The sequence below is a fragment of the Sinohyriopsis cumingii genome, chromosome 5 (assembly GCF_028554795.1).
Source record: "Sinohyriopsis cumingii isolate HCF-2022 chromosome 5, ASM2855479v2, whole genome shotgun sequence".
Taxonomy (NCBI): domain Eukaryota; kingdom Metazoa; phylum Mollusca; class Bivalvia; order Unionida; family Unionidae; genus Sinohyriopsis; species Sinohyriopsis cumingii.
Window position 1 is genome coordinate 31,539,989 of NC_142965.1, and position 27,514 is coordinate 31,567,502.

General features: G+C 33.6%; 1 protein-coding gene across 1 annotated transcript in view; it reads left to right on the plus strand.

Annotated features, from left to right (window-relative positions):
- The window catches only part of LOC149798884 (putative ATP-dependent DNA helicase HFM1), a 182,908-nt gene that overhangs the window by 96,276 nt on the left and 59,118 nt on the right, over positions 1–27,514 (plus strand). Inside the window, exons 23-27 of the mRNA XM_089958102.1 lie at positions 904–1,001; positions 3,050–3,178; positions 4,606–4,691; positions 12,343–12,426; positions 19,105–19,283. Of these exons, the coding sequence (XP_089814228.1) occupies positions 904–1,001; positions 3,050–3,178; positions 4,606–4,691; positions 12,343–12,426; positions 19,105–19,283 (576 nt within the window). The remainder of the gene's footprint in view (positions 1–903; positions 1,002–3,049; positions 3,179–4,605; positions 4,692–12,342; positions 12,427–19,104; positions 19,284–27,514) is intronic.

The window sequence follows — 27,514 nt, forward strand, 5'->3', positions numbered from 1 at the left end:
TCATCGAGTGATGGTATCATTATTGGCATCCACAATAAAAGTTTGTTAGTATTACTTTACCAGCATCAACAACAGCAGCAGGTCACCAAATTGCATCGTTATCATCACTCTTTCGCACAAGTAAAACTGTATGCTTGGCTCCGAAAATGATTTTTCTGACATTTCTGCAAAATCCAAAGATACATGACACTGGAATTGCACATGAAAATCTCCTGCTTCCATCCATTAGCATTGATCAGTGTGCTGCAAATCCTAAGTTGAAATTTGGATTAGCACCATGAACCACCAGCCACATATCAGAGCGTCATTGTTGTCGGCGAAGTTTATTGGTCATGTTATATTATACTGTATGTTGCTAGGGTGGGCAGAAGTATCCTTCACAAACATCATTGACGGACCTGCCGATCTTGAATAATCATCGGAATATCTTTGCTAGACCCAGTATTGTTGTGGCAACATCGGCATCACAAATTTATCACCCTGACCATTACAGGTCCACGTTGAGCATTATGTGTGATCAACTTTTTTTTCTTGTCACTGATCTAATTGCATAGAGATCAAGTTCATGGCTGTGGACAGAAGGTTTAGTAGTGTTAACCATATCTGTCCATTTCATAAGCCTGTGGGCCATATATTTGTATTCTGCTCAATAACTTTTGAAGCACTTCTTTAATTGAAATTAAATTGAATGATATATATTGCTGTAAATATACTTTGGTCAGTTTGAATTCCCTAATATATTCCCTATATTCCTTACCCTATATTTGACTGAATTTGGCCACAGTTTAATTTAGAATTTTTCCCTTTAAATTAAACTAAGTTTTGTTTATTTACACCACATTGTTGGAGCCATCCATATCATGTGTACAGGATGTTAATTACTTTTTTTATTTATCATTTCAGTCTTATTCAAGCAACACTTGGTTGTCTTCCCATTCAGGACTTTGGTCTTCAGCAGGACACATCACGCCTGTTCCGGGCTGGGCAGCGAATTACGAGATGTACTTATCCATGAGATACATTTTCTCTTAAGTTATAATTAAGAATTTGATACGATTATGCTTACACTATAAGCATACTGAATAAAATGTATATTTCATTCTAAACCAGATTACACAAATAACAAAGCTTACTTAAGAAGGTTCCTGACCAGAAGATCATTGTTCACTGTGTCATTAAACTGATAGCTTGAGAAATGGGTCTTTATATTTCTACAGATCATTGTTCACCGTGTCATTAAACTGATAGCTTGAGAAATGGGTCTTTATATTTCTGCAGATCATTGTTCACTGTGTCATTAAACTGATAGCTTGAGAAACAGGTCTTTTTATTTCTACAGATCATTGTTCACCATGACATTAAACTGATAGCTTGAGAAACAGGTCTTTTTATTTCTACAGATCATTGTCCACTGTGTCATTAAACTGATAACTTGAGAAACGGGTCTTTTTATTTCTACAGATCGTTGTTCACTGGGTCATTAATCGTATCAGTTGAAGAAGGTATTATATTGTTTCCTCAGAAGGATCCTTGTTCACCAGTCATTAAAGTCAAGGATTGGGGAATGTGTTCTTAAAGATCATTGTTTACTGGGTCATAAAACTGAAATATTGAGAAAGGGGTATAATGTTTCTGCAGATAATAATTATTCACTTGTCATTAAAGTGACAGATTGAGAAAAGGATCCTAATTTGTTTCTGAAGATCATTGTTCTTTGGGTTATTACACTGATAGATTGAGGAGGGTGTCCTGATGCTTTCTCAGAAGGATCATTGTTCACAAGTCATTACATTCATGGATTGGGGAAGGTGTTCTATTGTTTTATTTTTCATTTGGTTATTCATGTTTAAATTTGTAGATATTGCAAAATCTACCAAAACCTGGTACACCATAAAAAAATAGTGAATTCACGGTCATGTCAAAGAAACTAAGATTTATCACTAAAAATTAGGATTCTCATGAACAAAGCAGTTACTTTTATTGTGTATGGAATTGAACACACCCTTGCTGAATAAAGTATGTGTATCAATGTACTGACACTTGGGTGATCTAAGGCATAATTTCTGGTTAATAAGCCAAAATCATATTTGCTATTGCAAATGTTCAATTTTACAAGATTCAGGTTTAACAAGTTTTGGATAAACAAATACAATGGCCTTTGGGGATGTTTTGCATCTTAGATGAAATTTGGCTCGCTGATTTATGAATGATAACATATTATGTAAAATTGCATGATAATTTGCATTCAAAATTCATGCTTTAGATGGAGGTATAAGGATGTGGAATATACATGTTTCTTGATTTATGAATGTGTATAGTTTAGTCTTAATCAGACTGCCATGTTTTCATTCCAGCAATAGATAGTACAAGTATTCATTTTCTTCCCCCTACTGGGACTGGGTCATCCAGCTGTCAAACTGATCAAGAAAACTCCAGGACTGTTGAACCAAAATGGACTTCATTAAATATTTAAATACCTACAGATAGTCAAGAGACCTAATTAACTGCTGTTTGCAACCAAATGTTGATGGTGGATACCTTCTGGTTGCAAAAGGATGTCAGCTTCTTAGCAAGATACAGTGTATTTCTGGTATCACATAACTCATTGGTTCTTAACCCATAGGTTATGACCCAACACTGGTTTACCATGCTGTTTTGAGTGAGTCACTGAGATAATAATTTGAAAATACCTACCCAAATAATTGTTTAGCATTTGATGGGTAGTGAGGCTAACACCCCAAAACAAATCTTGGTCACTGCCCAAAAAGGTTAAGAATGGCTGGTATAATTGAACTGAACCAAATTTGATATCAGATGTCTTAATAGACTCTCCAAATCTGATTAGGTTCTTATAATCTTGACAGGTTGGAAAGTTAAAGGTTTAATCTGGATGGATGTATGTTTCATTGCAAGTCATTTAGATTTTCTATTCAGTTCATCTAACATTTGAGTTAATATGTCATTTTCATTGTGAATAATTTCTGTTGGATTAAAGAGACTATACAATATCTTGACTAATAAAAAAATTGTACCATATTGATCTTGAAAGGTCTGGTTGAATTCCTTTGGCTGAGGCAGGATTACAAGTCCTTGTTGAGTGCTGTACAGTTGACCAAATGCTTCAAGGCTCATCTCTGGGAGGATTCCAAGTTTGTGGCTAAACAACTTAGTGGCATAGGTATCATCATTATTATTATTATTATTATTATTATTATTATTATTATTTTCATATGGTAGAGTACTGGTGTAATTACATAAAAAAATTCTAACAAAGAATTTTCATCACTTTCTGGTGGTGATAGCTCTGTTGTCTCCACAACTGTCATTATGAGTAATGTCAAGGTTTTGTATAAAAGTTTTTTTAAAAGTGGTATCTCATAGCACAGGCAGACTGTGATATTTTGTTTAGCCCATGTTATTGGAGTTGTCCACTGCTGCTATGATAGTGTCAGGAGTAATTTATTTATGCCTTAACATAATTTTAAATATATGCAACAATGTAGCAAAACATCTAATAACATTGCATTGAGATATTGTTGACATTTTTCGTAAGCCTTGATAATTATTTCCCACTGATGTCTTGACCTTCTTACCATTTGTAGTAAATCATATTCTGTGCTGTATATATATATCACTCAGTACTGTTTCTTAGCATGAAGATATTCACCCAGAACTACATCTGATTCATAATTGGACATTAGTTTTTCATTATTGAACTCATACATATTTAATTTTTATTTGCAAATATTGTCTTTTATTTGAAACTGTTTACATGGGACAGCATTTACTAAAGGACTTAGGGGAAAAAAAGATCACTTGTGAAGACAATAAAACTTGAATTATCATAACTTTATTAAGTGTTGAAAAATTATTTCGAGCTTGACCAGTTTTTAAAATTGAACTTTGAATATTTTCTGGATTATCAAATTGAAGATACTATCTCTGAACATCAAAAAAGTGCTAGTTTTCTTTCAACAGCCCATTTATATAAAGGAGCAGATGACAAGATATGCAGTGTATGTGTCAGTTGAGTGCCAGTATCAGAAATATCAGGGTATTATCATTAGTGAAGTAATCATGAGTAGAATGTTGCGTGTCGATATACACCACCTTTTTACAATATCATCATGATCATATCCTGATGCCATGTTAACAATAAATTAGTTAGGTACCAAAGCCAAGGTTAGAGCTCAGAGAATATTCTTTTTCTCCCACTGACCATTGCCTACAGACTGTTGCTATTGATATGTAATAAACATATATTTATTGAAATATACTAAATTTCATTACCCAACTGATTCTGGTAGACATGACACTTTGTATTAGTGCTCTGTATTGCAGTGAATTGGAAATGGATTTATGTGATCCCAGTGGGTGTGGGTGAGGTGTATGAAATTTAAATAGTGTTGCTTATGTATAGTTTAGCAAACAATGTTCTTGTATAAAATCATACAATGATACATCATGATGTCAATATAGAACTGGTTTTCTTTGTAAATTTTCTTTTAAGTTCATTGAAAGTCACATACATTATAGTTATGTTTGCAAGCAAGATATTGTCTTTATGGAATCCCTATGGAATGCTAATTGTCAAATCTTTTGCAGGTCCAACACTTTCCAACATGTTGGTCAATGCTGGAATTGTCAGTTTTCAGAAGATAGAGGAAACCAATCCCAGGGATCTAGAACTAGTAAGTTCCCCAACATTTAAATTAAAGATTTATCTAATGATCATAATATGAAGCATAGTTAATTCAAAGCCCTTGATTGCTCATACAAATCCTGTTAAAACCTCACTGATCTTTGTCCAAGGTTGGATATTGCTTTTAGCCTTTAGTCTTCAGTAAGTCATTCTTCCTTGAAATATAGCAATTAGTTTGACTTCAGTAATCATACTAGAAGGATGGAGGGATTTGTGTCCTACAAACATCTATTTAAGTGTGTTTTGTCACATTATCACTAATATATTCTATTTCGCTGGGACAGGACATTGTATTTTACCTACTTGTCCATGTCTTTGTATGTTCATGTGTAATACATGGAAATTGGTGTGTAGATGTATCATGTGGAGATTAATTCACCTTTACAAAAGCTAGATAACCATGACCAAATTTTCAAACTTTTTTTATTTCATCTAACTTTTTTTACACCAGTAATATTGTTGACCCTATTTCATCACCTATACCATGAAATTCATATGTAAATACATCTGAAGGAGAGATCAACCACACTAAAACCAGGCCAGTGTGCAAAAATGTCAGAGAGAAATTTCCTCTTCATATTTTCAGCCTCCGTTTTTCATGTACACTCATGAATATATAAGTATGTGGATACATTTGAAGGAGGGATAGCCAGCCATAGAAGAATTAGGTCACAGTGACCTAAGTTTCATGCTTGAGTCACTGACATATTTTTCTACATATATCAGTGCACACTTTGGTAGTTTTTTTCATCAATGAATTTCTAGTACATTGATTCATATCATTGGAGAGTAAGTACTACGATGATAAAAGAATGTTTACAAAATGAAGCTGGTCATAAGTTATTCCCATAATGAATTAGCTCCAAGTATGTATTGGGATGTCTGTTTCAGGTATCACCACAGTAATTGTGTTGATCAACTGTTTTTGCATTCTGTTGTGGTCCCAAAGAAAGTTATTAATATTTTTTTTCTCAGATATTTCTATGAGATCTGTTGACCACTATTCTACTTGTATTGAAGAAATAGCAGCAGTATAGCCTTCACAGAAAATAAAATCCTAATTGAATTCTTACCAAGGCTTGCAAAAGCTGGATATTGTTCCACTCATTTCATAAATTTAATATGAAATCATTACCCATTTGAGATTCTTTTTATCACATAGTTTTAATTTGAGTGGAAATTAATTAGAGTGAAAGAAGAAGGAAAAACTTTGTTCATTCTGACAGATGGTGCACCTTTGATTTGTTGTGCATAAAATATAGTCCCAAACAAAGTTGAACAAGTAAATCTAGATTGTACTTTCTTTACAAACTATAAATCAAAGAACAAACATCCATCCGAATAGACAGAACATTTTATAATGATAAAATCATTTTTCAGAACAGAATGATCAATGTGTGTGATGTCACACTTTTTGATACAGTACACTATAGGCCTAGAGTACATATTTACCCAATGTGACGTTTGCACGTATTGGGGTGGGGTTCTTCCAATATAGTTTAATTAAATTATGATGAAAGTTCCACCCTGGCTCGTGAGGTTAGAAAGTTAAATTAGTGACGAGGTAGTTTTATAGCTCTGAGCCCCCAGTCAGCAATGCCGACGGTTAAATTATAGAGAACACAAAGATGAAAATTCAATCAGTAACAATTTAATAAATTCAAATAATTAAAACGATAACTTCCAATCACTCGTCTTTCCCTCGACCAAGTGACAGCCTAATTCATCTCGTGATTTACAGTGTGAGTTCGATTTTCCCCCTGTCCTTGCATCTACTTATTTATTTCTTTCCCGCTGATTCCTTCCTCCTTTCCGTTCCTCTAACTCCTCCTTTGTCTCCGTTTCCCTCTCTACTATCTCCTCCTACAATTTCGCTCCCAGACTTCAACTTCTCCTGACTTCTCTCCTTTCTTCTCCTTTCCTCCGTCTCTACTATCTCCTCCTCCAATTCGCTCCTAGACTTCAACTTCTCCTGACTTCTCTCCTTTCTTCTCTTTTCCTCCGTCTCTCTGTCTGAGACTGTGGGACCAAACTATAACTGGTCTGTCCCTCAAAGCTTCCTGTGAAAAACCACAAGGCGTTAACATATGTTTTATCGAATCTCACCTCACACTATATCGACAATTAATCATCAGATAGCTATCACTGTTTCGGTCACGCATGCATACACATCGAAATTCCCACACACTTCTTGCAGGGTAAACAATGGTGTAATAACACGGTATCAGCGAATTGTTATACAGACATCAATACATTGCGTCACGTCAGTATATACACATATATATATATTTAATCTCATCGTACTACAATCTGACAACAATCAGACGCATGTCTGTACATTACAAATATTCAACAATGGCAAAATCTATAATCATATGAACATATGTGTTAGTCTACTATAAAATACCCACATAGCGATTTACAATATTAACTCTTACGACGGCTAGCAAGCTATATAATTCTTTACAAATATCAACTCATTTTTTCAAAATATGCAAACATATTAACAAAACAAAGTAATTCTTCATACTACAATTCTAGTAATAATAAAGTATACATACGACCTACAATTAAAATGCAGTCGCATTCCACAAAGACCGAACAAATATCCTACTGACCTTATTTGAAGCTCTCTACTTAGAATTTCCCGCTCTAAGATTTTCCCGCCAATAACGAATGGCTATTCGGAGTTACGCTAAACTCCACTCTGGGTAATTTTTCTCAGCGAACTAACTCTTGCCAGAAGACGCAGGGATATCATTCTACCCAAATCAAGGTCTCTCCCCTGTCTCGATTCTGATTGGGTGGCGCTGTGCCCCTGTCCAATCGTCTTAGGGGCCAGTTCAACCTGTCTGTCTGTTTGCAGGGAAAGAAGTTAAGACACTCCCACTTCTTCAGGCAACTTCTTTTGATCTTGGAAAACATTTCGACACCTAGGTGATAATTGGCTATCAGGCGGCCTCGCAACTCTGATGTCCGGCTCTTCAATTCTAGCCGCAACAATCTTACGTAACGGATTAGTGCTAGCCTTCGGCAATGTTTGACATCAAACAATGGCCTGTCAGAATTACCTTGATTATACATGTTTCAAACTGGGCTACTCTGGGTCGGGGTAAACATGACACCCAAAAATGTCACTTTCACAACTTAACATTACATTATTGCATTTTCATGTGAAATAGGATTATTGGATGCAAAAATTCCCATATTTACCATATTTCATGTTATTTTACATACATGAAAAATTAATTATTAATTTTAGTGTATGAAAAATAATATGTAAAATAATTATCATTTGGTGGTACTGACCGTGTACGAAAAATAAAGGGATCATGCCTGAACAAGTTCTTCAGAGCACATGCTACTTGACAACCTAACAGTACAAACGTACAAAGTAAACATATATTTTCTGTCTCATTCTGCTCTCAACTCAAGAATCTAATTACAATAAAAATAAAAGTACTCAACGATTTTTGTTGTTATTAGTGAACAAGAGAGAGAGGATTATGTCTCAGTGTGCAAGCTTGTCTGCATTTAGAGCATATGTATCTGTTATGTTGTGTAATGTTGGCAAATTGATTAAGATGGTTTGAACATGTATTAATTATCGGTATTATATATTGTATGCAATGATATAAGACCACATTGTCAAGAAATTAAGTGCAACTTGTATTTTTACAGCAACAATAATCTTATTATCAAATTGCAATAAAAAATAAAGAACTTGAAATCACGTTTTAGTTAATGCACACGTATTTGAGTGAGAGAGATGAAACAAAATTTTGTCACTGTACAAGACCATATTTATTCTGTGTGGTTTTTATTTGTAGCTTTTGCAAAAAGAAAAAAGTCTGTTACCTGACTATTGTGATAGTCCTCATTTATTATGACCCTACTATATTCCATTATCAATAAATACCACTATATCAACAATTCATTCTTGTTTTAATTTCGATGTACATTGTCACAACAACCAAATGGCTATGCAGTGTTATTTACATGGTAATTAAACATGCTTAGCTCTTTGGTTGTTCCAGTTGAAACCAGATTGAGTGCAAGAATTGACAGAAGAGGTCAAATCAGCGAGGCTGCCAGTAGGGGAATGAGGCTGTCTTTAGAGAAATGAAAATCTGTCAATGTGCTATTGAAGCTGTTGTCCATATAGCAGATATTATAAGAACAAGTGATCATATGCATTACTTGTTATTCGAACTAGCCAATAAAGATAATAGTTGGGTATATCATAGAATAGATTTACAATAAAATGCTAATTATATCCAAGTCAAAACAGAACAAGTACTTAAAAGATAGTATATGTATATATACAAATCGATTTATTGGAGTCTGTGACTTTCATATTTTCGATAGAAAATGACTAGGTTTTTATATTTTATGTTTGTATGACTATAATAAAACAATAAGACTAGTTGACCAGTGGTCTGTGGTCTTCACTTTAGCATATACTGAGATGTAGTTTTTGTTGGTGAAGAAAACATCAGAGGCCTTCTGAACTCATTTTAAAATGCACATGGCATTTTGTTACAGTGACGGACTTAATAAGGAGAACTAATTAACAATAATATTTAAAGGTATGATCTGTGAAGTCCTTTGTCCATTTGTTAATAAACACCAGTAGATATTGTAATGACAATAAGAAAGCTTATGCACATGGGTGCCAGCAGGATTTTTTGCAAGGAGGGGGGTCAGTCAGTCACAGCCAGGAGAATTCGTATTAAATTAAATGTTACTGTAAACAGTCTGAAACTAAAGCTCTAAATATTTACAAAGTGTTTTGAACAGAATCTTGTAACATATTTTCAGCTTCATTTGCATGTTTAAACTTGTCAGAATGTATATATTTCTGGGAGGGGGTCATGTGACCTCCTTGACCTATGCTGCAGGCTCCCATGCTTATGCATCAATCATTGTATTTTCTCACCAACAATTAATTATTAGTTTTTGTAAAAGTAAAATTGCAATACCCTATTTTCTATCTTTTTTGCAAACAGAAATCTTAGTAGAAATTTTATGTCCGATAATTTAATGGATTTTTTATAAAAAAAATACAGATTGGTATGTACGAAAAATTATGATACATTTAAATAATTATTATTTTGATAACTGGCTTGTATATGAAACATTAGAGGGTACAAAAAAATGCATGAAATATGGTACTGTAATGTATTTGTAACCAGATATTTGCAGTATTTGATTTGGAACAATAGACTACAGAAGATGTAAACAAATTTCTTTTTTGAGTCTGATTTGCATCACATATTTACAGCATAAATATGCTGTGGAAGGGTAAAGTTCTGTCAGTTGGGAGACTGGTTTATGTACACATTCTTCTATGAATAGAGGTGAGTTTATTTACTTCTGTAAGTTGACATTTAAACCACACTTGTATATAGAGTGGATTCTATTTCTGTGTTACAGATTTACCACCCCCCCTTCCCCCAAACTGCCACAAGCTATCAAATGAGCAATACCCTTAGTTTTACTTCTTCTTGTTGTTCTTGTCTTGGAGTTTTTACACATTTTTTTCTTATGATGATATTGTTATACATGATATAATAACTCCTGTGTGGGTAAATTGTACATATTCAGGCAGCTGAGTTAATTTTTCCACAATTTCTTTTTGCAATTCAAGTTGAAAATTGGCTGCCAAAATGTTCTTTGAAAACAAAACATTCCAGAAAAGCAGGGCTAAACTGTTTTCTCATGATCGCAGCCAATCAGTAAAGAGAATACTGCACAATAATTTCATAGGCTTATTTGGACTAATCAGAATCAGATAGTGTTATGTTCACATGTTATAATATCAAAAATATTAAACTGTACACACTGTTGGCAAAGTGTATGGACTATCTGATAATAAGTATAATGACTTAGCACATAAAATAAAAAGTCCATATGCATTGTTCTTACACAACAGACTCTTTTGTTCTTGCCTTATTTATGTATCATTGTAGCCTTCAAGTTGTTAGTTTTGCATAAACATCTTACATATGGAATATGTTGCAATATACATTTCCAATGTATTGTTCCAAATATTTTTGTGATTTCACTGAAATCTTGGGTTAGATAATTCTCAAATTTCACAGAAATTTAGTGCAATTTCACTAAAAAATTTACCCAAACTTTAACTGAAATTTTATTGAGATTTTGCTGAAATTTTCACCAAAACTTTCACTGAAATTTTGGTGAGATCTTACTAAATTTCACTGATACTTTGGTGACATTTCACTTAAACATTTACCAAAACTCTCACCAAAATGTCATGGAATTAGTAGTGTAGTTTGAAATAGTGAAATTTCAGAGTTACTGTAGACTATTTTACTGAAACTTGGTGAAATAAGGACATTTCAGTGAAATTTCAGAGATTTCACTGAAATTCACTCAGTTACATTTTCACTAGGGAGTTAACATTGTAATGAAATATTTAATTTTTACTTGAAAATATTGAAAATTAATACAACCAAGGAAGCTTTGTTAACTTAAATTATAAAATACTATAACAGAATAAACCATTAAGTTTCTATGTTTTAGTTTTTTCTTGTTGAATACACTTGTAGCAGGGTATATTTGATTTTTTTACAATATACTTAGAGACTGTGAAATCTTGTAAATTTTACAGTCTGGCTGCAAAATATTTAGGAACCCATGTGATCATTGTACTTAAATGCTTAAACTTGGAACCACTCCGGTGACCTAGTGTTTAGAGCATCCACCTCGGATGCAGGAGGTCACGGTTTTGAACTCTAGTTGAGATCATAACAAAGACTTCTAAAAATAGTACTAGCAGCTGCCTTGCATGGCACTCAACATTAAGAGGTTAGTGTTAGGACTTATTGGCCTGGTGTCAGGTTAATGTGACTGGGCAGGACATGATGCTACATGTCTGCAGCACGATTCCCCAGTGCAAGACCTCACTAAAAACTGTAACACTGCAGACACACACGCACATATAAACTTAAAACCATAAAATTTAGTTAAAATTACGTGTCCTTTCTTTCTGCAAGTTTCCTATGTTCACATTTCCATGTGTAGATAGGATTAAATTGTCTTTTGCTACTAAAAGCAGGATTTCTACGCAAGAGGAATCCGTGCTTAAATTACATATCCTGCTCATGCACAACTGGTTTTATGAATTTTTCCTAATTCCAGATGGAATTTCCTTGTAAAAGCAATGCCATAACCAGGTGGATTCCTGTACATGATTTCATATGGGATGTGCATAATAACGAGATGATCTGGCATCTGATTGGGTGATTTTGTTACCACTCTATAAGTCAAATTTCTGATCTGATTTTGCTCAGACTTGAAATATGGGCATAATCTTCAAGATCTTGGATGGGTTTGATAACGAATAAAATCCACACATATTAATGATATCATCTTATATAGATGTATTAGAAGTGAACTTCATGAAAAATTACTTGTTTAGATATTTTTTTCCAACTTAGTCACAAAATAATTAAACCTAAAGATCCTTTTGTCATGTAAGGAAGTTTGCAAGTTAATGCAGCATGGATTAAAATGGAAGTTGTGTATTTTTTATGCAAAACAAAGTTTTTAATTCTGCATGTGATACATTTTACAGAATATGTACATATTACTTATTTATTTGTTGTTTCCAGATTGTAAATCGTCACCCACCTTTTGGTAACCAGATCCATGACATGGTTGCCAGACTGCCCAAGTATGAGCTTGTGATAGAACAGGTAGGTCCTGCAGATACCTGTAAACTTGTTCCCATGGATAGGATAAATTACTTTTGTCTCGGAGTAAAGACAATTAAATGTAGAATATGGATGTTTCTCTTTAAAACTATTTTTTTAATCTTCCATACTTGAAAAACCCATATTGGTTGTTATTATACTTTATAATTTACACATAATTGCATTTAAAAGTATGGCCTGCACAAAAGTTACATAGGTATTACTTGTCCCTGATTAATATGTGAAACTGGAAGAAAGAACATGCTAAAATAGAGATTACAGTTTTGTGAATTTGTGATAGTATATGAAATGGTCAGTGATCCCATGGAAATTTAAGAAATTGAAATGACTAGTGCACTGTGGCATTTTTGCTAGCCTAAGGTCATTGATTCATTCTGTAATACATGACATATGTAATTATCTGGAATAATATCTACTTCTCCACTGTCTTATTGGTTGCAGCTTAATGAAACTTTCTATCTAGGAAAGCAGTTTTAAATAATCATCATGGCCTCTTCAGATAACATATCTTACATTTTGGTTTCTCCAAGTTTTTCTTGAAAGTCAAGGCACTTTACTCAGAACACATTTTCAGCTTGCTATATATGTCATGGGTCATCAGTGTAGAACAAGGTGGATTGATGACCTTTAGTTAGCAAAGATTAAGCTATGATTGGATCTGTAAATCAAGAGATAAAAGAAAAAAACAAACCATATCAATTACTAGAAAGAATTTCAAAATACTGCATATTTTTGCATTTTTCTAACCTAGCCTTTTTATATAGACAGATTTAGAAAATAAATACATAAGTGTTATATATATTTAACTTTTATTGTGTGATTGACCTTTAAACATAATTGAGGGTAGGAGTTGGGATCAACCTGACTAATGTCTTTTTATAAAAAAAACTTATTACATAGCTGATTTTTGTCTGTGATTCTTTATTATATATTAAGATCATTATTTCTTGGAGGTAAAGATGTTTATGTGGTCTTTTGATCTTGGAAGTTTCTAGAAGGGATCTTGTTTATGAATTTGATGTGAAAGTGACCCTCATACTGGTTCTGTTATTGTATCCTAGTTTTTTATATAAAAGAGAAGTAGACAGAATTACTCATTCCTTTCATATCATCAGTCTTTAAAGAAATCAAATTTACTTGCATTCAGTTAATATTTGAGATGATTTGTTTATTTCAATTATTCATTGGAATTACAAAGTGCTCAATAATTATTGTGAATTCATTTAGAAACATTTTGGATTATATCACTGTGATACATCATGAGTTTAGCACATCAACACTATTCAAGGCTGTTGGTACATCACAGACATGATTTTTCTCTGTTTTAAAGCAGAATTATGCTTTTCTCCTGACTTGAATCAGATTTTTCTCGTTATAGTCCGTTTTTTTATATCATCTCCAATCTGGCTTTTTCAAAACAGTGTGTCTGCTCCCATTCCACAACGACCCTTGTAACTTATTCACTCCATATAGTAGTTAACACATTACTCTCGTAAGAGTATTCCAATTGGTCAAACGTTTAAATTCATCCAATGAATCTTTGTGTAATGGAAACTGATGTCAATGGAAAGAAGAAGCATGCTTGCAAAACATGGCATCCCAAGTTGCTGAGAGAGACCATGACATGAAAAGTTTAGATAAAGGTTTAAAAAACGTATGGAAATGGGAATGGCTGGAGTGAAAAGTTGATGAAAATTTAGTTGGTCAGTTTATAAGAAAACTGAATGCTAGAGGACTGTCATTTTGTGACCTCTGCAATATAGATCTGAATTATGGTAAATGCAGTTGGAAGAGTTTGAAACAGCACCTACAAAAGAAGCTGCATATGGATAAATTGAAGCTCAGAAGGCATCTGGAAAAGTGCAGTCAGTTACTATAGGAAGAAAGATTTCTTGCATGAGAGAACAGGTGTAGTCCTCTGTCAGAATATAGGTACTGCATGTCGCCAATAAAAGCACCAGCTTGAAGGGAAAAAGGCTGTCATTGAGAAGGAAAAGAAACAATTGCACATTGAGCCAAAAAAGTCAGTGGTGACAAAAAGGAAAGCTAAAGAAATCTTTGCCAAGCCACTAAAAGAGCTCAACTGGCATATCAACAGGTTTTGTCCATTGGGGAAAAAGACAAGTGAATGTATGGGATTATTTGTATATGGTTGATGTACTTGGGTTTTTATTTTACAGATTTGTTATGAAAAGAGAGAAGTATAATATAGTTGCTGCAAAAATTGAAAACTTATTGTGACTTAATTACGATGTGAACACTGTCATGCACATGAAATAAATTCAGCATCAAAAGTATTGGAGAACAAATTCATGTGACTATGAATATTGTGAAATTATTGAACTCAAGTTGGACATTTTTGGTGAGTTTTTCAGAGGATTAGTTTGGTTTATTTTATGATCATAAGTTGCACCAGAAGCAGCTTTTTAAGAGTGTAAAATGCGTTTTCAGCCGGAGGCCTTCAACCACCTGGTTCCCTGGATCGGGGGCACTGCCCCTAGAGACCCGGTTGATGGAGGATCCCCTCCCCCTTAAAATCTTATCTGCTTTTTTTATGGAAGGCCAAAATCATGTCTGTCCATCAGTACAATCAATTTGGGAATTCATTCTGAATACCACAGGAATTCATTCAGTACTTTTGGACTTGTGATAGAACCTTTAGGGCTATTTGGTTTTATTTCACCTTACTGTTCTTTTTAAATTTTCACTTTGTATTCTAGGAAAATAAATTATTTTTTTAATTTTATAAAACATTTTTTTTTTTGCTACTTAGTTAACCATACAGTCATGGCAATCTGGTCCCTGTTTTTATTCAGAATTACTGGTATCCACAATGATTCTTAACAAATGAACTACAGTTCATTGAAATGGTACATGGGGACTCTGTAAACCCTTATCTCATCACATATTTTACATTGTTCTTCTGCATATTTGCTGCTCTTATTCTGCCATCATCATTCTTCAAAGGAACGATTTATTTAAGATTCATTTGCAGTTGCATGTATGTATGTGTGTGATTACGTAGCTTTAACAATTTTTCAGTCATATCGCTACGATGTCTTTAGTGTGGCAGTTTATAGTGATGTATAGCACTGGGGCATCATGCCGCAGACATGTAGCATGATGTCCCACCCATTCACATTATCCTGACACCAGGCTGACCATTCCTAACACTAACCTCTTAATGCTGAGTGCCTAGCGAGGCAGCTGTTTGTACCATTTTTTAAAAAGTCTTCGGTATGACTTAGCCATGGTTCAAACCCGTGACCTCCCACATTCAACCCCCCTTCCCCCTCCCCAACCCCCAATGATTACCTAAAGGGTACCTCTTACTCATCTTTATCAGAGCTTATGAGGATTATGGTGACTAAAGCCACAATAATGCCATTGTATAATAAATTTCATAATTTTTCCAATCTAACTAGAGTTTGGAAGGAATGAAATGATTTGTTAACAAAGCTTTCTGACAAACTGTTCTTTCAAATAATCAAGATTTTAGGTTTAAATGACATTCACTTTAGAATTAAGAGGTGCCACCCCATAATTCAGCTAATGAAGTCACTTGTAATTCCGTTCTTTTTTGGGATTGCTTCAAAAGTAGTGATGTGATACTTTTGACAAATTCCATTAGTGTTGTATCTAATAACAACAACATTAGCATGTGGTGCACAATTTCATTCAAGAGGTAACATAGAGGCAAGCCTGCTTTTTTATGTGGTTCTGAGAAGCATTAAATACTAAATAAAATTTGGGTGAATATTGATGATTAGCTGGGGCACTAGAATGCTTTGAACAGCAAACTTGTTGTTAACCTCTTAATTTTGCAAGAATGACATTAAATTTGGTGTCCACCTTTCAGCTGAAATTTTTTGTTTGACTGATGGATGTCACCAGTAAATATTGGATTAATTCATACACATGCAAAAATGGTAGTGTTTCTCAGTTCAGTGAAGAAATTGCTGGACTCTTAATGTAATAAAACACAGATGTTATCTGGTTTTAATGGAACCGAACAATGTTTAGGACCAAACATTTTAATGGCAGAATTGGTGCTTTGATTACATGTAATATGTTTGGAAAAGAATTAGAATTAGCACCCTCTTGAAAAGCTCTCATTATGCCTCCCTGTTGGCCATAGTATAATTGGTAGATTCTTATTTTGTGTCTATCTTCATTTAGAAATGTAAAAGGGGACAACTGTGGCTCTTATCTGGTTTTGGTCACAATTTGTGACATTGTATGCTACAAAAAAAAAAACATTTTCACTTGAAATGACTATTGGTACACATTTACATAAGTGACTTTGGTTTTCTAAAATACTGTCTTATGTTACAGGTTTAGGCTGGAATAAACAGTAACACAAGAAAGAGTGAAAACAACAAGCTTTGAAAAAACAAGAATTGATTTCTCTGGAAAAATTATGTAAAAATGAAAAATATGAACTTACGGTTTTAAGAATCAAATCCAAAAATAATCCAAGAATAATCCACAAATAAAATTTTACATGTTCTAATAATACATTGTTCTTATGATTTCATGTTTGATTCGCGATAAAGAATCCAAGATCAAAGACATTGACGTATGCTGTAACCTGTAGTGTTGAAGTCTGTAGTTCCTTGTAGAAACAAGAAATATCACTCTGGTTTTGGAAATCTGAATAAATTTGTTCATGAATCTCACATGCGCATATGTATTTTCCAGGAAAAAAAGAATTAAACCTTTTGAATCCAAATAATTTTAAATAACTCCAAACAGCACAATATTCGCTTTCCAGTGTTTACTTTTCTAATACGATGATTTAAAACTTGAATTTTTGCACCCCGGATAAGAGTCACATGGTCATGTTTACATATTTAAAAAAACCACGTAGCCCCTCTATGTCCTTGATAAGACCCAATTTTTTTACTCTAAGAAATAAAATTTAAAAAATTGTTTACACCTTCAATCATGTTGTCCCATCATGACCTCAACAACAACCAATCATTTTAAAATAAAAATAGAACTTATTTAGGTGGTTGCTACTAATTTTAAATCAAGGTCAGGATCTAGGTCAACACCTGGTGTTTACTAAAACAAACAGTCAAGGTCAAACTATTTTCTAAAAAGGTATAAGTTTCTAACAAACATAGCTACATTATTTTGACATATAATGAAATTTAAAAATAATAAAAAGATTTTAAAACTTGCAAACAATTAAATCAGATATAATTAAGTCAAATATACATAACAACTGTCATGCATAACAGCAAACTAATTTACCTTAATTTTAATAGTAATTTTTGGGAATTCTGCAACAGTAAATTTTATAGGAGAAACAGATTCTTCACTGTTCATAATATTCTAAACAAAATGTGGATCATTTACAATAAAATGTTTTGAGCAACCTCTGCTGTGAGTGAACAACTGTCATTTATGACCACAATCATTAATTTTATAGAAATGCACAGTCAAGAACAGCCACCTGCATAATGTGACCAATGACCACAATTTTTTTTTTAAATGTGTTTTGAAACTGCTACGAATGACCACAAAACAGATTTAAACACCACTGACCCGATTTAATCCTTTGTAAACATGATTGCATAGGAGAGCCCTCAGGTAAAGTGCAGATTGTACTAAACAACAATGCTATGAATGACTATCTCAGAAAGAGAGACATACACCACTGACCTTTATTTAATCCTTTGTAACTTCAACCACTTAAAAAGTAAAGACTGTTCCAAACAAATAAGAGAACAAAAAGACAAAAAATGAGGTCGGCTACAGGTTTTCTAAATCATTACAGGTCATACAAATCATGTCATTTAAACTAGACTAAAGGACATGTCGCTACCTGATCGTAGTGCCAATGCGATATGGATACCCATTGATATTAGACATTCTTTCTTCAAAGGGAATAGTCTTGGACATACATAGTCAGCTCAGAGGTTTGTATTAATTTATTATCTTTTGTCAGAACCTGCACAATGCCAATAATGTCATAGTGAGAAATCTTTTTAAAGGACTTCAATATAACGGTTGAGTACATTGTTTGTCTTTGGTGTTAATGATGTGCAATACCTCTGGTGAATGAGGTCATTGTCTTTAATGCTAGTTAGTGATACTCATTTCACTATGTGATTGTCATTATTAAATGGTCTGTGTGTTATTTGTTGCATTTTGTTTGTTATAGTGATTACAGCCCACACAACAAGCTATCATTTATTCATTTTAATGCACCAAGTTACAAGTTGTTTATAAAGATAATCCATTTTTGCCATTGGTTTCTCCAGAAATGTTACTCAAAACCCAGTTACCACATCATTTTGATTAGTTTAAGGTCAGCAATACTCATTAACCTTTTTACTTTGAGCAAACAATACTATGTTTCACGTCTAATTCACTTAATTAAAATAACATTTTTGTATAGCATTTAACTTCAAAATGAATTAACTTTGTATCATAAGTTTATTCTGTATACCTTGAACATGTTGCTTTTTCACAAATGACCTTGATTTACTAAAATTTGACTTGTTAAAGAACAAAATGTAATAAATGAAATTCATGATTACAGTAAAATATTGTTCTGATACGTAACTTACAGACAATGAATAATACAAACTGGACAAAAAAATTAATGCAATTTGGTATTTAAAAATTTATTTTCATTTCCCATTGCAGATTGCCCATTACAGTATGAGAACCAGTGAGATAGTCCTGACTCTCAGTCTGGCAAATAGACTGGAGTTAAAGCAACATGACAAGAAACCTGCTGCAGGCAGTAGCATGACCCCCAACCACTGTTGTGTTCTGCTAGTGGGAGATAATGACAACAGAGTGGTTTTCAAGCGAAAGATTATGTAAATATCTTGTTTGTATGTGAATGGCCATGACTTGTTCACTATATTGTTGTTCTCAGTAATCTTTAGATTGTGCTAAACATTTTGAATGTTGTGTACAGCTTTTCATCATTATTATGCTCTTCACTATATAATGATTCCAGATATAACATCATACCATGGACCTCATTTGTTTTAAACCAAATTTATTTTCAGAAACTTTGTCAAAGGCTATTACAAATGTATCATTTTGGGTGTTCAGTAGAAAGCATGAGCTTATTAGACCAATGTCTCCTTTCCTCATTTCAGATTTCAGATAAACAAATTTCTACTTTCCAATATTCATCACTTCAAGATTTATAAAACTATCTTATTCCAGTTGGGCAGAACAAAATTATTTTGCTACCATATGTCTTTTTCTTTAGTGAGCCACTTTTATTACTAGCTGTAGAATACTTGAAAAGTGCACAAAGGCTCCAAACCAGAGTATTGTATGAAAGAAGGTTATGCATTCATAAAATGGCAATTAGACCATTTTTTCTGAATATGCATTGGTGAATCCTCCATGGAATTTGATCATCCCTTGTGGAAATATAAAATTGCATATTAGATATGTCATGAACTTACCTCATTTTCATTAAAGAGTAACAGTTGAAGCTTTCCAATCTCGTCTTCATGCATTATTCAGTCTCCAAGGGACAAGTAACCTGATTTTTGGGCTATGTACTTGCATAATGTACCCCACCCCCAACCAGGTAGGTCCCAAGGTCATTGTAAGCTCACATGATGCACAAAGCACCTTTTTCGAAGCAGAAAAACAGATGGAGAAAAGTATGTTTTGGAGTGTATATTGACCCATAAGTGCTTTTCCTAGTTCAAGTCAGGACTAGATTACCGGTAGTAACAAACATCAGCTATGGTATTTATGAACATGTTGTTGTCCAGTATTAAACGATGATCTTGAGATGTTAATCTACCACACACAGAATTACTGTGTTGCAGCAGTGGGGAGCAGTATTTTCTGCATGGGTGCTTTCTATTTCAGCTGAAACTTTTGTATTATATTATTATACCATACACACTAATAAGTTGGGTGTTACTGCAATCAACACAGACTCTTATCTGCCATTGCATAATATGCCAATAGATTAGAATTTGTCTTGTTTTTTCTGCTGATTACTCCTAATAAAATGTATGGACCCAGATCTGCCAGCACATTATGTAACAGCAGGTCTTGGTCTGTACCTTTTGCATTTGGACCTGACTTATAAGCAAGTAGTGATGGTATGCATAAAGTTTGTTCTCTATTATGTCAAGATCTTCTGTATGCAGAAGCTGTTTAATAACTTTATCATAGCACCTTTTCACAGGCAAGACATCATGTTATGGTGAATGCTTGTTCCACATAAAGAAAATCTAAGCAGCTTTTTTTATATGGTTACTGTTTATTTTGAATTATGCCCCAACAGTTTTTTTTAGATATTCTGGATGTAGATGGTTCTGCCAGAAAAACACTGTTAACATGATTTGGCAGATGAAGTTTAGCAAGCATTTCTCCTGAAATGATTAGTTTTCATGCCATCTTAACAGTTCTTCTATTTTTTTGTCCAACTGATGCACACTTTGAACTTATAGTGAATACCTTGTTTGCATAACTGTTAATTGACAATCTTTTCCTGATAATTTGTTAGCATTTTTGTTTAGTTGCCATCATTTTCAAATGTGATCTCCAGCATATTGCTTCTGGGGTTATAAAATGTTGTAGTAGCTGAGGTAACTTTCTATAAATTGTAAAGTTAGCTGAGATAACACTTACTAAATAAATTTATTTGGAGTCAAACACAAAAGCCTAAGTCATCCACGACAAGAATAATAAATGGATCAACTCAATGCCTATCAAAAGGATATAACAGACATACTAAGGTGGACAGATGACAGGATCTTTGACCATGGCACATTCCATATTGTCAGCTGGTTTTACAAACAGTAACATATTAATTAAGGAGTACAAATGCAAATCTTTGCTATTACAGTAGAAACAGCTCATCTGGAAATGAAAATAACCTACTAAGAGAAAAATACAAAGGTCTCATATATTATTTATAATTCCCCAACAAACAATTTACTTAAGTAACTGATGTAGTACAGTGAAAGCAGGGTGTGAAGATCTGTTATTATGACATCATTGTTGTGGGAGTCTTCACAAGAAACATACAGTATGAACCTTTGAACTATGTGTGACTATGACTGCTTTTTTTCAAGACTGACAGGTTAATCATAATCAGGATTTAGATGCCTACAGCACTGCAGTGTTGGTCTGCGACATGTACTTAATTTCATTTGCAATCGGAAGTTATACAACTCTACCTTATTCATCAGTATGTGCAGTTTCCTCCAAATGCTGGGCCAAATAAGTGATTTCTATAGCCATACATTATGTTGTAAATAAGTGGATAAAACTGGGTTGTGGGCCATTGCTGGCCTTTGGGCCGTATGTTACACATATGTATCATACACTATGGAAACTGTTAAGCAGACTCAGCTCTGTGATTGTGGTTACCAAAAATGAAATAATGGTCTCTGGTATCTATAGCTGGTGTTGCAATACAGTTATATATATATATATATATATATATATATATATATATATATATATATATATATATATACAGTCAAACCCACTTATCTTGACCTTGGTTATCCTGAGAACCTGTGTATGTCAAGCATTTTGGTCCAGTCCCAAAAAATTCCTTTTTTGTTATACTCATTTTTCCCGGCTTATCTCGACCCCTGTTAAGTCGATAACCCCATTATGTCGGGCATAAGTTTTGGTCTGAAGTAACATGTGGACCCACTTAATTTGATGAAATGCAACATCTAACATCCATCTCAGAGAAATTTTACAAGAAATGATCTGATGTTTCTGCTATAACCAGTACTGATACCAGTAATGATGGAAAAAGTCAGTACAAGACCAAATTTTACCGGTACAATGCTAATCAACCAATCTCATCAATGCATAGTTTATCACTTGCACAGAGTGGAGAAAATTATCTTGTAAACTATACTTTAGAGTAAGGAAACTGAATGAATGCATTTCTGACCATTGCATAAGCTGTGTTCGAAATGGACATTATCACATGTCAACACCACGACAATGTAGTTTGTCCCACATAGCATTGCAAATTTGATCTTATCTATCACTCAGAAAATTATCAGGTAACGTAATTAAATGTTGCTTCAAATACCTACCATATTTGCCAGCCTATAAGTTGATGCAGAGTATAAGTTGAATCAGCAAATTTGGCAAACTTTCCATCTTTCATCATTATATAAATCAATGCCTAGTATAAGACGAAGCTAGATCAACACCTCGGATTGTGTTTTTCACTTCATTCCACACAACATTGCGAATTTTATCCTACCTGTAACTCAGTAACCTTTCCAGTCAGGATCATTAAATGTAGCTAAAAGTATCTAATTTGTTTCACAAGAAGTATTTTAAATGTATTATTTACTTTTAGCTACATATAATGATGCTGACCCAAACATTTATTGAATAACAGATAGGATAAAACTCGAGATGTAATGTGGAATTAAATTTTAATAACTTCTGGTTTCATAAATACTAAAAGTTTCACTGTATGCTATTTGAGATTACCAGCAGTAGGGAAATTGCATCATTAATACTAAAATGCATTTTCTGGGTGTGGGGTATTGGGGGTGGAGGGGAAGAGAGATACAGAGGGAATGATGCATATGTATTCCATTGCATTTTTCTTTTCGCACATCGTGATTTTTAATAACTTCTGGTTTCATAAATACTAAAAGTATCACTGTATGCTTTTTGAGATTACCAGCAGTAGGGAAATTGCATCATTAATACCAAAATGCATTTTCTGGGTGTGGGGTATTGGGGGTGGAGGGGATGAGAGATACAGAGAGAATGATGCATATATATTCCATTGCATTTTTCTTTTTGCACGTCGTGATCAAACTAAAATATGGTCCAATATATGAGAAAGAGAGAGAGAGAGAGAGATTTTCATGGATTTAAAAAAAACAAACATTGCCCTTGATTTGCTTAAGCTTTTGGCAAAGAGAGAAAACATTAATAAATGAAACAGTATATGTAAACTATGAAAATACATACCATACTCCTTCAGGGTTTAAATATTCACAATAGTTATATCCATATTGTCTCCATTAGGTTAAATCCCAGGAATGACCATTTTGCATGCTGCCTAATGTTTTTTTGCAAGTATAACATCCTCTCCATTTCCAACAATTATGATTTTGTTTAAAGTGCATGTACTATTTCTGTACTTAGGCGGCAATTGTTTTTGATCTCTGCTTATGCTAGATGTACTTTAAATTGGTGTCAGTTCTGTTGGCAAGTTCAAAAATGTCACTGGCTGGAAATTTACAATAGTAACCAACACCTGGCATTTCCTTTAACTATATGGTACAGTATTCATAATACCCATGGGTAGCCTCATTTCCCTATTGGTAGCCTCGCTAATCTGATCTGGTCCACAAAATCTTGACCTCAAACAGGTGATATCTTGGAATGACTAAATACAGCCATAGCATATTTAATTAGAATGTAAATACGAATACAAAGCCATGTGATTCTTTCAGTAATTGAAGTGGAAACAAACATTAGAAGGAATTGCTAAACTAGTGGTATTAACTGATAATGGAATATTGTTCTGCATTGTACAGAAGTAAAATCAGTCATCAGGTAAGTGAACAATACAGATTTACAATTGTGAAGACATCTCTGTCTGTCAGTTTGTCTATCTCTCTCTCTCTCTCAATGGGGTATACGGATTATTTGATCATTAGGTGCAAGAAGAAAATTTTGATGGAATATGTCTTTGTCATGGTTATTCATTTTCTAACTTGTAAATCCTAACACACATATATGTAATTGAATTTAAACAACGTATATTACAAACAGCGTACTTAACTGATGCATGCTGCTTTAGTGCAATTACATCTGATCTCTATTAATTTTTTATATTGACAGTCATTTAATTGTTTAAAATACTCAATGTGGGATACTGTATTTGTTCATACACGATCTCTTCCCCAAAATGAAATATTTTTTACACATTATTTTTCATACTCTTGGAGAATTATTTTCCATACAAAAAATATGATAAAGCATTTGGATGACATAATCCATATATATGTCAATTCGGAGTATAAGGCGAAGCTAAGATTTTCTGGTCAAAAGTTTCGTCTTATAGGCTGGCAGATATGGTAATTTGTTTTACACAATATATTTTATAAAAATTCTGTAATAGTTAAAGTGTTTTCATTCTTGGTGCGAGTGTAAGCCTCTAACTTCAGCATGGTTCGATCATGTGACTCACAATAATCTAAATAGAAATCTGCAGAATTCCAAATTAAGCTGCCCCCCCTTCCCCCCCATTGGTTATTAATTTGTTTTGAACAAGAGTAAAAAAAGCACCAACGGTATCTAAAAAAAATCCATAGCACCCAGTATTTTTTTCAAATGAAATTATCCATCACTGTACCATGATTACATATTCTTCAACACAAACGAAATAAAGCAGAAAGTGAATAGCAACTGATAGGATTAAAATTTGCAACAGAAAGAAGAGTGCTTTCATTTGTATTCTTTTTATCTTGAATATCAAAGTCTTGCAGTCCATCAAAGAGATTGGCCAACTATACTTCTCGTGCTGTGTTGTTGTCGATGGTCACTGATCAGAGTCGGGAGGAATATGGGATTACTGCTGTATGAATGGAATAAATTGGCTTCTAACTGTATGAATGGAATATGTTGGCTTCCTACAGAATTTGATGGTGAGACAGTTAACTTTAAAGACTTGAAACACATTTTACATTTTATTTTTTGTTGGTGCATGAATTCTGACAGCCCTGTCTTTTTCCGGTACAGATGCAGATTTTATTGGTAAAAACCGGCATATACTGGCATACAGGAACCTTTGTAGAAAAAAAAAAACTGATTGATTTTCACACACAGTATTGGTCAGTTACAATTGTATAGCAGTTACAATTGGCTGCTAGTCACAAGTCAACTCTAACAGAAGAAAAATCTTTAAAAAATAAGAAAAAAAGTATAGTCCTACATGTACATGTACTTCAGTTGGCCTAGATTTTGGATAGCGTAAGAAAATCATTGTCTTGCTGAGACTACCAAAGGGATGAGGCTGTTCAGAGGGAAATAAAACCAACTTTAAACCACTGACATTACTGCAGTAACTTATTGTTGTAAAAAAGTGTGACTTGTTACTTAATCTCATTTAAAAAAGTGTGACTTGTTACTTAATCTCATTTAAAAGACTGTCAATCTTTTTTCTGCAACCAGACATGACTGAATTTTTTTATTTTATGGTGCATTAGAAATGTCATTTGTTTAAGAAACAAAACTCCTCAGTTTTGGTACTTCAGATGCATAATCATTGTTCTGCAGTAGATTTATTAACTAAACCCTGATATCTCAGGACCCAGTTATGTCAACAATTTTTTGACACCCCCCCCAATGTAATCTGTAATCAAGATAACTGGGCTTGACTATATATATATATATATATATATATATATATATATATATATATACACACACACACACACACACACAATGTGCCCCTGTTATAACATGGTAGTTGGGAGTAATAGAAACCGACTGTGTTATATACCAAACTGTGTTATAAGCAGCCAGGTCAGGTAGCTGAAGAAAATGATTCATGTACCCCCGAAACTGTGCGGTGGGGGGGAGAAGCTATTAAATGGGGCATAAAAATATGTGCTTCATTGGCACAGTTACCATCTTAAATAGATGCATATTAAATTAGAAATACACCTGTAGTGAAAACAGAGAAGGCATATATAATATTTTACTTTATTCAGAGAACCATGCATTGGTACATGTTTGTGTATACTGTTTATATATACATGTCTAATGTTTAGCATGAATAGAGTATCAATACCGTTTACTCACCCTTGAAATACATTGAATCCACAATACAAGTAATTCCATCAAAAATATGCACACACAGAGATTTAAAACATTCAGTAATTTTGTCACATGTCATATAGGTCTGAACTCGGTGGATAAACATAGCACAATCATGTAATGAATGATAAAGAACATTTACTTTTCATTATGTCCCAAGTCGGTAAAAATTAGTTTGCGTTTTAAGCCACCGTTGGTAGTGTTTGTAAACATAAACTTTTTTTCCTGCAAAAAGGAAACTTTCATGGCACAGTCACACTGGAAAATGAAACAATCTATCAGATAATATTGCTTTTATTTAAGTTTGGTACAGATTTCCTTTGAAGAAAGGTTCTTTGTTTTTATTGAAGAATGTAGTCGGCTTTCTTTGATGAAGGGTGCATGTGTTGAAGTCACCGCTAAAGGGCTGCTTTGGAGAACCAAACAAATGCCCATTGCTTATTGTGGCTGCAACATCAAATAATTGTATTACATGATTCAGACTGATTTTTTCCATTTGCTTAGTACGTTTTCATAACAATCAGCACTTAAGAGGTAATCTGTTTTCTTTGAAATTTGAGCAAACTATTTTATCTGGGAACATTTTTAAAAAAAGGAATTGGCTGTTCTTTGGTCAGTTGTAGTTATTGTTTCTCCCTGCCTATTGAATAGACCAACATGTACGATCTTTATTTTTTTATATTATGTTGATATTCATGTTAGTGGATGTGATGCTGCCTTCCACGCATGCATCAGAAATTTAAAAATGGGGTCAACAGTCGATAGAGGCGCAGGTGTTCTGGTCTGATGACTGGGATTACTACAGAAAATGTGAGTGTTGTGAATGATTTAATTCTATGTGAAAAGAAGAGGAATTTTACTTACCATCCACATACAACTGTCAGTGTATGTAAATATGTTAATTACTGTCAAGCAGCTGAAGATCCGATGAATGATAGATTATGATATTATGCCTCATCCGGTTGATCTACACAAACCAGAAATGTCAACAAAAACAACAGAAATATGGAAAAAAGTGGATATCATGCAACATGCAGTACTCATGCTAGATGTCCATATAAGCAGATTATGATATAACAATGCACTGTTAAGATGATTTGTCAATACAAACAAAGAATTTGTTTATGTAACAATAGATAGATTTCAGTGCATTTTACATCAAGTTTGCAGCTTCCTTTCATTGGTATATTTTGCTGCCAATAAGGAAAATAAATTGCAATTTGCGACAATGGCGAAGCTC